Raw genomic sequence first — 14,303 nt, forward strand, 5'->3', positions numbered from 1 at the left:
TAGTACAAGCAAAATTTTCATTTAATATATTCAGAAATTTCAGTTGTAAATATTTTATTGCCATCTTCAATTTTGGAAATATTTTTTAATCTTTTTTTTCTTTTTATCTTACTGCATTTGCTTATTTTTATATTTAGGTGAAATGATTTACAACCGTATGGATAGTGACGGATGTAGATTTTATGCCATCTGTAGTCCAATATGTACTGTTGAACGACATGCTCTGGATTGTAACGTTACTACTCCTCTATCCACTACTTCTCCTGAATGGTCTACCGTAACAACAACAGTTCCTCTGCCTACCACTTCTGGAAGACTTCCTTTTCATGGTTGTGTTTCTGCTACTTACCCTCCCCTTCAAGTATGTAATTTCTGTGTCACATTATGATTGCTGAATTAATACCAATGTTAGGTTCATACCAGAAAGGAACAGTTTCTAGTCTTTAAGCCTTAAATGTGCAGATTGCCAGGATAAGTGTTTCTCGTTGTGGGCAATATAAATAATACAAATTTTTATGTGCCTTCTTCATAATTTTTTTTCACACTGAGAAAGCAGGCTACAATTATCTTTTATAATTACTTTTGTTGTAGTAAAACACTTTCTGATGCACTGCATTGCATAAATGACAAACCTTCTTTCTGAAGTAATAGAGGGAGTTTTCTTGCACATTTTGTTTATTCACTAAACAGGATAATGTAAGCTACTGTGGAGGCTTGTATTAGTTTCTGTTCTGCCTTCTTACCTCTATTTCTATACACATTTTTTTTTTTCTTTAGTGATGGTCTGTGCTGATACTGAAGTACAATTACATAGCTAGTATCAGTTAATATCACAGACGTCAATTCCCTTAACTTATGACCTATCTCCCCAGACTTCAGAAGAGCTCCCCGTGTGGAATTAATGTTCCCACCTCCTTTAGCATTAAAATAAATAAATTTTTATTTATGTATTTATTTATTTATGTAGAATATTCACAAACTTGCACTATCAGTGAAGATTTTAATTTTAGTCTTTCCTTCAGATTTTGAAAACAGAACAGGTTCTGATCCTCTGTATCATGGTCATAATTATGAATACCTCTGGCCAACATCACAAATCATTAGTACCACAAATTGAAGAAAAGTAACACATATTATTTTCCTTTCCAACACCACTGCTACTGGAAACAATGTACCATTAAATTGAAAATATGAGTAGAGTTCATATCTGTTTGCAAATTCCTGACAGCAATTTTTGTTCATTTTGCAGCCTGGACAAAGATACAAATTATCCAACTGTACAGAACTCATCTGTAAGGGAGACAACAAGGTAGAAGTAATTCCAACGCACTGCCCACCTGTAAAGGAAATTACCTGTGCAAACAAATATCCAGCAATACTGGTACCTGATGAAAATGGCTGCTGTTATCATTATGAGTGTCAATGTAAGCACCAGTAGATTAAGGGAAAATCTGTTTTGAAAAAAGCAAACAGATTATATGGGCATTTTGTTTTCTTAGGGTTGCTCTTATATTGTAGTATATTCAGTTCAGTTTCTAAATTCTTTCTTCTAAATTAATTTTCATGTTAATCTTCTAAATGTTTTCTCTCTACCAGGTGTGTGCAGTGGATGGGGTGATCCTCACTATATTACTTTTGATGGAACCTACTATACTTTCCTTGAAAACTGCACTTATGTCCTGGTGAAACAGATTGTGCCTAAATATGACAACTTCCGTGTTTACATTGACAATTATTACTGCGATGCAGAAGATGGACTTTCCTGCCCTAAATCCATTATTATTTTCTATAAATCTGCAGAAGTGCTGCTGACCCGTAAACTCATGAATGGTGTGATGACCAATGTGGTAAAATATACATTTTTTAATTTCCCTATTTTTTGCAAAAAAGAAATAAGGTCCACAGGCCTTCCTGATTCTAATTTGAAATACACTCTGTTAGAATATTGTATCACAGAGGTGATGAGGGTAGAGGGTATCATAGAATGGTTTGGGTTGAAGTGACCTTAAAGATCATCCAGTCTCAACTCCCCTGCCATAGGTAGGGACATCTTCCACCAGACCTGGTTGCTCAAAGCCCCATCCAGCCTGGCCTTGAACACTGCCAGGGATGGGCCATCCACAACTTCTCTGGGCAACCTGTTCCAGTGTCTCACCACCCTCATAATGAAGAACTTTTTCCTAATATCTAATCTAAATCTACCTTCTGTAAGCTTAAAACCATTTCCCTTTGTCCTGACACTACATGCCCTTGTAAAAGTCCTTCTCCAGATTTCTTGTAGGTATCATTAAGAAAAAAAAGTTCCTAAGGAAAAAATATCAGAAACAACTTAGCACTGTGCAGATATGAATTTATGTGCATGTGCATGTACATGTACACATAAGTAACACTAGGAAACAGACTAATACAGCTGATAGAGAAGCCAGAAAGAATGCTTACCCTAGTGCCTGATTCGTGTTTAATGAAAACCAGTATATTGTGCCACTGACTTATGTAAACAAACATATTAAGAAACATGAATGCAAATCACAAGTGTGATTTTCCTCCAATGAGGAAGATGGGTATGCATCCCTTATCAGTGGGATGACTAGGGACTGTTTCCTCTGCATAGGGAACTTCAGGCATCAGAGCCATGTCGTGATTCCCCCTCCAATTCCCTGCTGGGAAGAGAAGTATTGCTGAAGAAAAGGTGTGACTGGGGGTGTCACTTCACCTTCATGATTCTAAACTAGTGTTGGCAAGCCATTGAAAATGAAAAGTCAGTCTCACTCCTACACTGCGGAATTTATTAATCAATTAGAGAACACAAAGAAGTGGGAGGGAAAGTCTGTCTCGGTATGCACTCTTCCCCTACAGAGCCATGCCACGTTCTCCTTACCTACAGTCAGAAAGGCATGCTGAAACAATTAGTCCAGTGATTCCTTGTGAAAGAAAACAGTAACTGACAATTTACTGTTTACAGGGACGTATGACTTAATTTTTAATTCGGACAACTTTTCCAGTGCCTAACAACATGTAGTTTAGGGACAGTGTGATTCTGCAGCAAAGTTATTACATCATAACAGCAGGAATATTTCTGTAGTTACAGAAAACTACCACTCATTTTCATATGAAAAATGTTTACAATACACAAAACTAGGAGAGATACAAAGAAAGTAGTTGGATTTAGAATGCTGTGCATTAGCACACAATCTCTACAAATGTGGTATATAGAGGCCACTTAGATTATTATCATACTCTAGCTATGTAACAATACAAGCTGAGATATCAATGCATACATATGCTGTTATTGTGATGGTAATGGGCATTGGATGTGATGCACAACAATATGGAGTTATGCATGATCATGAAGATTAGAAAATACATTATTTAAAACAATCAGGCAGAAGCAGTGCTTACTCTGAAGTTGTGCTTTTTTTTTTTAACCCTGCATTTAGATGTACTTCAACCACAAGATTGTGAAAGCAGGCTTCAAAAAAGATGGCATTTCTTTCTCAACACTTGGCATCAACATGATTGTTGAAATACCAGAGATTGGTGCAACCATCACCTTTAGTGGGCTGATTTTCTCTGTGAAACTCCCATACAGCAAATTTGGCAACAACACCGAAGGACAGTGTGGTAAGACAGACGCACTAACTTGAGGTGGAACTCTTTCCCCACCCTACCGTGGTTTTTCTCACCCATTCTGGCTATGCAGTCTCATGATTGGCAGAAGTATGGAAGTATGGCAGTAAAATGGAAATGAAAAGTCTTCCACTTCTGTAGGATCAAAAGTTCAATATTTCAGCAACCTGTTTTCTTTTTCTTTGGGGCTGGGGTTTTAGGTTTATTTGGTTTTCCCTAACCTAAATTGAAGTTCATAGAACCGTAAAGAAAGCAATCCCCATGAAGCAAGGCACCTTATACATTTTGTGAACACATCACTTCTAAACGTGGTATCAGCGCAATAATGCACTGTGCATATCTGATGTGGTTTATGAGACTTACATAGCTTGTGTCTTACAGGAACATGTACAAATAATAAAGCAGATGAATGCCGCTTACCAAATGGTAAGATCATTTCTTCCTGTCCCCAAATGGCTCATCACTGGATTGTTGATAACAACAAGTCATGCCATGGAGTACCAATACCACCAGTTGTAACTACACCTCCGCCAAAGCCTCACTGTGGAACGCCTTCTCTTTGCAAGCTTATCTGGAGCAAGTAAGAAAAAATCTGAACGAATTCACTCTTTCTAGATAAAATTCGGTATCTTCGAGGAAGAGTAAGAACTATAGCCCTAGTATGTGAAAAGAGCTGAAAATGACAGCTTAATAACAGGATATATATAGTAAAAGGCCTTTGCAAAGAAACTCCTCTCCTTTAATGACTTGCGTGCCAAAATAACTGAGCAAGGAGAAGTAAAGTCAGAAAATCAGGGATGCAGCAAGCACTAAATCCACACTTCCTGGGTTGCAACCACACAGATTTATGTTATCTTCCTTCCTTCCTCCCTCCCTTCCTACTCTCCAGGTTATGTTCACTCCCTCTAGTTATAGTATTACGTAAAGACTGAACACTAAATTTGAAGTGAGCCTTCAGTACAATCCGTAAAGAATCTGGTTACCATGCAGGTTAACAGAGCAGACAGAAACATCCCAGCCAAAAAGCTTCTTTTATTCTTTGTACATTTAATGTAAAACATGGAGCTCCAAAAGCACAAAGGGTTGCTTCCCACCCTATTTCTCACGCAAGCTCTGCAAAAAGCTTTTTTTCAGCTGAGTCACTTATAAAGGCCCTTTTACAGATGCTTGCTGTAGTGTCCAGTAAGTTTTGAGCTATTGTATGTTAAATTTTTCTCTCAGCTACTTTTATCATCCCTTTTTCCTCAATCTGATGCAGTTGCATTTTTCACGAAATTTCTCATGTCAGACTGATGAAAAATTTTGTACACATACAGAAACACTATGACCATTAGCCTCTTAGGAAAAAACAAAAAATGGAGCTTCAAATTTCCAAACCTGAATCTATCTCCCAGATTATTGGCCATTCTTAGGGTTTTGTTTATTGTAATACATTCTTTCCTGAAGCAGAGAGTCATGTGCTATTACATCTGGAAAGTGCTGACTGACAGCAGATTTTATATATATTTTATATTAAGGCTGTTGGTTTCTTTTCTGTCTGCAGGATTTTTGCAGAATGCCATGCTGTGATACCACCAGAACCATTTTTCAAAGGCTGTGTTTTTGACGGATGTCGTATAGCTAATAAATCCATGCAGTGTTCCAGTTTGGAGATATATGCTACAGAGTGTGCTGCTAGAGGTGTCTGCATTGACTGGAGAGGAAAGACCAATAATACATGCTGTAAGTATTGCAGAACTCAAAAATGTGTGTGAGAAATGGCAGTACTTGTGTTTTATTCAGTAAACACACCTTACATCTGACACTTGACTACTGTCTAAAAAAATACAGCGACATCCTTACTCACAGAGGCTGCAAATGAAGAAGGCAAAGCTGTAGTCACTTCTGCTTCAAAAATGCATGCACTGTCAATTTTTGACCTTTTTTCTTCTTTTTCCATACAGCATACACCTGTCCATCAAGCTTGGTATACAAGCCATGCGGACCCATTAATCCTGCTACCTGTGACCCAAGGTATTTTTTTTTTTATATTTTTACTTATCTACTTTCCTTGGAAAATTTAGTTACTTCATAATGAAATGTCTTGTGACTTTGGATAATTTTTTCAAGATTTAAAAATATGTTAGCTCTATGAATATGCACTTCCTGTTGAACTTAAAATGTAAATTTTTTGCCTCCCTTTTATCTGACATGTCAACCTTCTACACGTGCTGCTCTCTCTCCTGCTTCACTGCAAAAATGTTGTACTCAAATACACACATTCCTCACATTCTAGCTTTGTTGAGCTTCCTGGCTATGGAGTAACTGAAGGATGTTTCTGTCCTGAAGGAAAGACACTCATGAGTGAAGACAGCGACATCTGTGTCTCTGAATGCTGTAAGTAATCTGTAGCTAGTCTGGGGAATAGAGATCTGGATTGATAGCCAGAAGGCCTGTGTTCTACTGCCATCTTCTACGTGGTCAGATCATGGGCCAATCAACCACTTGAAGCTCCTTTAGCTTCCTCATTTAAAAATTGAATAATAATCAATACTACATTTTTTTCATCTTCCTTCTTTACATGAGACCTACCAAGATGGTAGAATTCTACATTTCAGAAGAACAAGTCTGCATATTGATTTTCTTGTTAGTTTTATCTTCACGGTATTTCTATTTGAAACTACACAAATTTACTCCTTCATGTTATGTCAGTTTTCAGTGGTATAAATCTTCACTCCTTTTTCTTTTTTTTCTTTCCAGCTTGCAGGGAACCAAATGGAGTATCCAGATGGGTAAGTATCACAACCAATGTGGTTTATAAAGCACAGACAAATGAAGCAAGAGGATATTTAGCATTTCATGAAGTTTTGCTTAGGCTGGGAGAGACTTTAGGTTTTTTCTGAATGTTTGTTCCCATTTAGTCTTAAAAGTTATTGTGAGTGCGTCGTGATTTAAATCCAGCTGGCATCTAAGTACCACGCAGCCACTCGCTCACACCCCTCTTTTCTTCCCCCGGGTGGGATGGGGAGGAGAATCAAAAGAATGTAAACCCCATGGGTTGAGATAAGAACAGTTTAAAGTACAGTATAATACTACTACTACTAATAATAATGATAAGGGAAATCACAAGGGGAGAGAATATAAAAGGAGATAGGAAAAGAATAAACACAAGTGATGCACAATACAACTGCTCACCACCCGCCGACCAGCCCGACCTGAGCAGGGATCTGCCTTTACGGGTATCTCCCCCAGTTTATATACTGGGCATGACATGCTGTGGTATGGAATAATGCTGCTGCTAGTTTGGGTCAAGTGTCCTGTCTCTGCTCCCCCCCGGCTTTTCATGCCCCTCCTCACTGGCAGAGCATGAGAGACTGAAAAGTCTTTGATCAGGGTAAGTGCTACTTAGCAACAACTAAAACATTGGTGTGTTATCAGCATTGTTCTTAAGACTAAAGTCAAAACACAGCACTGCACCAGCTACTAGGAAGAAAATTAACTCTATCCCAGCCAAAACCAGGTCAGAGTGCCAGAGCAGAAACCACGTTATTCCCTAAGAAAAACTAACAGTAAGTTAGGAGATATTCTTTCAACAATCATCACCTCAAATAATTAAAAAAAAAAAAAAAGAGAGAGAGAGAAAGAGGGAAAAAAAAAAAATCAGCTAGATGGTAGTGGTGGAATTTTGGCATATGTGCTGCTTTTATTTCCACAAATTTGGGTCCCTAGAGTAACTAGGTATGAAGGGACAGATATATAGCAAAGTTTACCTGTTGCTTGATAATGTTGATAGTCTGTATTCTTAATTCCTCAGCTGCACACAAATTATAGAAACTTCTCTCTGTAACCTAATGTGCAAATGAGTATGTCATATGATAATTTCTTATTCAAAAATGCATGCAAAGCTCAATCACTTCTCCTTTAGACCTTTTATATCCCTCATACTAACACTACTAATAAATAGAAAGTGATAGATGTGTAAACATGCTCAAAACCTTCAGTGGCCCCCAGTAATTCCCTCCTAAGCTTCAGTTTGAGGGTTTTTTATAAAATCTAAAAATACTAGAAATATTAAAAGGTTGATGTAATCAGGTATCACTGTATCCATCAATAAATCAACAAGAAGCAAAATTTTGGTTTGAATTTTTATATAACTTTTTCTTTTTTTTTGGTTTTCTTTCCTTTTTTGTATAGCCAGGAGAAAAATGGATGAAAGACTGCCAGGAATGTGTCTGTGACAAACATACTCTTAAAGTGCACTGTGAAAAACACAAGTGTGCTCTGACACAGCAAGTATTTTGTGATGAACCAGGTTATATGCCTGTTCAGACACAGATACCAGAAGACCCATGCTGTACCAGGACTGAGTGCTGTAAGTGCTTAGTTTTTTATCAAGGGGAAAATACTTTCTGGGCATGGGGAATATAATTTTGGGCAACTACAGGAATAATTTCTCATTTTTATAATATTCTCTATTGATTTTATAATGCTTTTCTCCCTCATCCCATTTATAAGTACCTTAAGTACCTTCTTGCAGAGCATTTACTAGACGCCTGAACAAATTTAAAGATGAAAAGATTTTCCATAGTTAGACACAGAAAAGTAACTGGAAATCTCCTGTTATTCAACGCTGGAAACCTTTAATGCTGCTATCACCTGAAAAAAATATTCAAAAACTATTATTTAAAGCATTTTCTGTTTCAAAGACCAGTATAAAAAAAACACTTAAAAAAAAAAAAGAAAAAGGAAAAAAATCTTGAACATTTAAAAATTGCTCAAGAAAGTTCCTTAATCTTTGAGAATCATCAGATTTCCCAACTGATATAAATTTCTCTTTGGAAATACCTCTTCCTAGCAATCACCACTTTATTATTGTCAGAAAATGCTTTGCTTTACAAAGGTTATGCAAAAGCCCATTCAATTTAAAACAGCTGGGCAAATATACCGAATTAGTCATTAAATTAGCTTGTGTAAACACACCATATTTGCCCCACAGGACAACTTCTGAAGTTCATGCAAAACAAAATTACTTTTGTTTAAAAATTCTGAGTTCATTATTTTCTATATTGTCTTACATTAAACAGACTGCAACACTAGCCTCTGCCCTGAGGTCACACACCACTGCTTAGAGGGACAGGAAGTAGTCACAATAATGCAGCCTGGAAAATGCTGTCCTACCTTTGAATGTAGTAAGTACTATGCACCTTCTTCACACGTTATTCACAGCTAGATTCTTCTAAGTTTATGAATACAAGAACTTTGAAAACTAAATATGCAAATTATCTGTGTTTTCATATTGGGCCAACAAACCAGCAGGTTTTTCACATACTTCTTTTCCTAAAACTTATACCTCTATGATACCATCTTTCTTCCTTCTTTACAGGACATGGCTGTGTAGTCAATGAAACCTACTATGCAGTAAGTACACAGTAACTCACTATATGAATACATCTTCACATAGGTTCACAATGCAATGTTTTTGAGACTTTTACCATGGACCATATTTTGCAGAAAGGCCTGAGATAAAACATCATTAATAATTTAATCAAGGTCAGGATATCAACACCCTCCCTATAAGCAAAAGTATTTTTTGCTCTCCTTTCCGCATTAGCAGAATCTAATTCCAAAAGTGGTGTTGCTAACAACAGAAACTCTGCTTAATAATGTAACCAAAATTGTATTTAAGGATAGTTCAGCTTTGTATTGTCTGTGACGTATGTACACAGAGTTACTTGTTTTTACTGACTAAAAATGACTGTTTTTCTGACTTCCCCTAGCCTGGAGCTGTCATTCCATCAGGCTCCTGTGAAGAATGCACCTGCTCTGAATCCTCTTACTCAAGCCCTCACCAGGCTATTGTCAAGTGCAAGCCTGTTATCTGTGACACATACTGCCCAGCGGTGAGTGCTCTTTTGCTGTCAGTAATTCCTACCCCACTCAGCTCAAATATCCACCAGTTAAGGTCAGTGTCCTCACTCTATGTCATTTCCTCTCTATTTCTTTCAAAACAGGGTTATAAGTATACAAAGAAACCTGGAGAGTGTTGCGGCACGTGCAAGGCAGCAGCTTGCATAGTGACTGTAGGAGACATTACACGTGTGCTCCAGGTAACTATCCTTGGTTTAGTTCAATTTTGGTGAACTCTGCTAGTCTTTCACTCTTTCCTCTCCTTGTCTTTTTGTCACATTTATTTGCTCCATCTTTTCTCATGTCAGACAAATGCTTATTCAGGCAGGGAACAGACTGTCTCACATAGTTTGAACAAGTACACTGAGCCATGCAACTCCAGTTCTAACTAAGACTTCTGGAAGCAACTGTGATACTGAACAACAGCTTTCAGAAATCAACACAGAAAAATACATAGGTGGAAGCAATGGGCCTTTATTTGCCTTCAGCTCTGAAAACATAGCATCCATTTTGCTCAAAGGATCATTTTATGTGGGGAGACAGTTTCCTGCTCCAAACACTCAATCTCAAGATAGCTTAGAGATTTAGGACAGGATGAGTCAGTGAAGCCAGCAGAAATTCTGCCATGTATCTGAATGAACATACCCATAAATTCTGATGACAAAACCACTGACACACAAATTATTCTTTCCAAATGAGTCCACATATTTATCCTATTCACACAAAAAGCATGTCCATATACATATAAAATACATCCTTTTCACCTGGTTAATGAAAAAGACTTACAGCAGTATATGACAAGTAGCTATTGACTGAAATCCAAGGGAATTTTTCTGAATAATAAAAACTGCAGTAGGTAGCAATGGTAAGACACTGCTAAGATATTCACTAATTTTTAACTACTTTCAGGTTGGAGAACTCTGGAACCCACCTGTTGATAACTGTACAACTTATACATGTGAAGAATATGATGACCAGTTCATTCAGGTCATCTTACAGAAAAGCTGTCCTCCCTTTAACCCTGATGACTGTGATCCAGTAAGTTGCCTTCTACTAGTTCTCATGTTTGAAAAGGTCGCAGCGATAGAAGCATCATGGTATCCAAGGAAAATACCTAGCAGATGCATCACACAGGATGTAGCTCTCATTTCAACCACTCTGAATCTAGTCCCCAACAAATTTCGTTTCAGAAAAGCAAATTAAAGTTACAATGGGTGATATATATCAATCCTTACTGAGGATTGGGCACTTGCGAAAAGGGTAAAGCATAGTGTCTTGGATTCCTAAATGTGTCAGGTGACCTAGAAGCAACAATCTTATTGAAAAATAATGGAATTTTTATTCGTAAGTTATTTAAGATTGTAAGTTCTTTCTTAGAATTCATTTATTGAGAGCAAAGGTGAAGGAAAATAAACCCTTTCAGTTCACAACATCATTTGACTTAATACAACTCAGGGCAGATTAGAACCAGCCCCATACATCTGGGGAATCAGTTATTTCATTAATTGAGTTACCCTGTCTGACATAATCATCTGTACGATTTGGGTCACTCAAAATATCCCACATGTGCTACAACTTGTATTTCTGAAATTCTACTACTCAACAACTCAACTCTGATGACAGCAAAGCAGTTCTAACTCCCCTCAATATCAGCTTTCAAAGGACTCTTACTAATATTGAAGCAATTACGTGCCCTTAATATTTAGTCTTGGTTGAAATTAGATTCCATGTCAGTACAAAAAATTTTCTGATGCCAGAGAAACTTATGAAGCAAGAAAAGTCTCTGCTTCAGTATGTAGATATGAAACTTGAGCATCTTTTCCTGTTTTCCTACTCAAGGATGACATCAAACTATCTGATGATGGCTGCTGTAAAGAATGCCAAGTAAAACTAAAGAGTAAGTAATGACTATTTTGTTAAAAGTCAGTAATGTTAATATGTGCCTTATTAGGTATATTAGTCCACCTTGCATGCAGAGGTGAACAGACCAAGTTTGGGACCACTGCCTCACACTGGGGGGAGAAAAAAAAAAAAAAAAGAATCCAGCATTCACTTCAGGACCTTGAAAAACATGGTTGCGGTGAACTAGCCCATCCCCTACTGTCAAGTGTTAGCCTTTTTATTGGAACAAGAGGACTACAACTATTCTCCAACTTTCATAGATACATTCTGGTTAAGGAAGAAAGAAAAGCCAGTCCTGGGAGGTGTGCGTGCATTGAGCAGTTGCCATAATGCTGCTCTTATTTCTGCATCTTGCACCAAAGTTGAATAAGCAAAAGGGAATTTTTCATTCATTGATAATACAAGTAGCAAGAGTCATCAAGAAATACACTGTGACCTTATTTCCTACTTCAGCTCCATCCACCTCAGTTTTCTACTAAAAACTGTCATACACAAATAACTATTTATATGCACATGTATTTTAACCTATTTTACCTTGGTTTGTGACAATCTCAGGTTGTATGAAGCACAATACTACTACTGTCATCAAATATCATGGATGTGTATCTCCTGCACCAGTTGAGATGACATACTGTGAAGGCAGCTGTGATGCTTACTCACGGTAAGTGGTATAAAAAGATAATTGTGGCCTCTTGTTTTCTACTCTTTACACTAGTTACATAAAGGAAACCACAAGTAATATGTTCAACATCTACCCAGTCATCAGCTGTTTCCATTGTGCTAGTAAGAATTTTTAACAGACTTGATGTTGTACTAGCTTAATTACCTCAAGACTTACAATATTTGAACAGCCTCTTCAGTGTCGTAGTGAAGAGACCTGAGTTTTGATTTTGCCCATGTAAAAGTGAGGTTGTTTCTCACTACTCTCTCATTTTGGACTATCTTAATGTGTAATCTGGATTAATTAATTTACTTTTTCTGGGCCTTAAGGAAGAGCCAGATCCATATATTTTTACAGTGAGGAGCAACTTATATTTCACCACAATACTGTAAGAACAGTAATATTGAGGAATAGTTCCACATAACTTCTTGGTTATATTTAATAATGGGTGGGAGGGGCAGTGGTATTTCTCACATAATTTCTGATTCTTTCTCTTTTGCTGGTTTTGCAATCAGATATTCTCCAGAGGCAAATACAATGGAACATAAATGCTCATGTTGTCAAGAAACCAAGACCAGCCAAAGAAAGGTGACTCTGACGTGCAGTGATGGAACCTACCTTGATCACTCATACACCTATGTGGAGAAATGCAGCTGTGTGAGTGCTGAGTGCATTTCCCAAGTCAGCACCCAACAGGCAACAAACGAGATAAAGACCTCTCAGGAACAAGCAAATGTCTAAAGTTAGAACTAGAGAGAAGTCATCAAACAAGGATTGAACATAAGACTAAAAAAGAAGAACTTTGAAAAAAACACAAAAGTGTCAAAAGCAGCTAAAATTTTGGATGAACAGATGATATTTTCTGCATACAAACTCAGTATGACTGTCCACATTATTCTGGTTTTCATTACTAATATATCTCCTATTGTTTTTCATGTGTTTTCTTTTACACCTTGAGAGGTGTAAGGTCATAAGAGCATAAGGTCATTTTGACATTTCTTGTTTGTTTGTTTGTCTTCTGAGAATTGCTGTACCGTAAGACTGAAAGCTGGATTTACACTTGCACAAGTCTATTACAAGAACAACATTCTTTTCTGGCTTGAAGCTTGCCTGTGGTGGCATAACAAGGACACTTGACAATATCTAATATGTCCATTAATGTAGGCTGACCTTTTTAATAACATTTGCACTCCAGTTCATTGACACCAATCAAAAGCTAAAGTCCAGAAAACAAACAAACAAAACCCAAGGAAAACTGTACCTCTCTGTTTCTTTAGTTTTCTTTTTACATTACGGAAAACTTAGACTGCAGAAAGCCATATCTTCTCAAAACTATAAACTTCAATATTTTGAAAAATTTATAATGGGCATATTTCCTTATATATTCTCATGAGAAAAAGAACTCCTACCATAAGAAGCTGCTGCATACTACTCTTTGTTTACATAACACCATCAGCATGGTAACTGTATGAAAATATGGAATTTTTTTGTTTGTGATTAACTGTTTACAGAAGAAGTATATATATATGTATTTTTGCCAACAGGGCATATGAAGGATTTTTGTAAACAAATAATAGTAATAATAATAATAATTGTAAATTCTTTCCTAGGAAGCTTTTAAAAGTTGTACTATTGCTATTTATTTTGGTTTTGGAAAATTGATTTATTGGGTCATTTCTTTCACAATTAATGATATCCCATTTCTTAGTCTTAGTCATGTTATCTGGGTGTGGTATATTTTTGCCTTCTATTTTGTTTTGGAATATTTTCTTCCTTATGAAAAAGTAATGATGATTAATAAATTTAAAGCATTTTACAACATGTCGTCTTTGACTTTTCACTGAATCCCTCCCATGAGAATTGCTGGCCCCATAGAACATTTGCTTCCCATCCTACTACAGCCATTTCTAAATAGCTCCAGGTCAAAAGTCAATCTAGACTGTGGTACCTCACCCCCTATAGAGCTTTGATACTGCCTTTAATGAGAGGCACTTTACAGCAAATACTGAAAGTGTTCCAAGCACATCACTTCAGATGTGTCCTGGGTTCAGCTATAGCAGTCATTTTTCTCCTGCTTAGTAGCTGGTGCAGTGCTGTGTTTTTTTAACTTTCAGCCTGGGAACAACGCTGATAACACCGATGTTTTTAGTTGTTGCTAAGTAATGTTTATTCCAACCAAGGACTTTCTCAGTCTCATGCTTTGCCAGGGAGGAGGGGAAGCCGGGAG

General features: G+C 37.1%; 1 protein-coding gene across 1 annotated transcript in view; it reads left to right on the forward strand.

Moving 5' to 3' along the window:
* LOC115606393 (mucin-5AC-like) overlaps positions 1-13,892 on the forward strand; it is a 55,943-nt gene extending 42,051 nt beyond the window's left edge. The window contains exons 32-49 of the mRNA XM_030482235.1: positions 138-361; positions 1,250-1,424; positions 1,597-1,847; positions 3,438-3,621; positions 4,009-4,207; positions 5,171-5,349; positions 5,571-5,640; positions 5,903-6,003; positions 6,367-6,398; positions 7,801-7,978; positions 8,691-8,795; positions 8,990-9,024; positions 9,384-9,506; positions 9,618-9,713; positions 10,423-10,551; positions 11,353-11,410; positions 11,971-12,076; positions 12,592-13,892. Of these exons, the coding sequence (XP_030338095.1) occupies positions 138-361; positions 1,250-1,424; positions 1,597-1,847; positions 3,438-3,621; positions 4,009-4,207; positions 5,171-5,349; positions 5,571-5,640; positions 5,903-6,003; positions 6,367-6,398; positions 7,801-7,978; positions 8,691-8,795; positions 8,990-9,024; positions 9,384-9,506; positions 9,618-9,713; positions 10,423-10,551; positions 11,353-11,410; positions 11,971-12,076; positions 12,592-12,817 (2,471 nt within the window). The 3' untranslated portion in view covers positions 12,818-13,892. The remainder of the gene's footprint in view (positions 1-137; positions 362-1,249; positions 1,425-1,596; positions 1,848-3,437; positions 3,622-4,008; positions 4,208-5,170; positions 5,350-5,570; positions 5,641-5,902; positions 6,004-6,366; positions 6,399-7,800; positions 7,979-8,690; positions 8,796-8,989; positions 9,025-9,383; positions 9,507-9,617; positions 9,714-10,422; positions 10,552-11,352; positions 11,411-11,970; positions 12,077-12,591) is intronic.
* The last annotated feature ends 411 nt before the right edge of the window (positions 13,893-14,303 follow it).

Source organism: Strigops habroptila, chromosome 4 (assembly GCF_004027225.2).
Source record: "Strigops habroptila isolate Jane chromosome 4, bStrHab1.2.pri, whole genome shotgun sequence".
Classification (NCBI taxonomy): Eukaryota; Metazoa; Chordata; class Aves; order Psittaciformes; family Psittacidae; genus Strigops; species Strigops habroptila.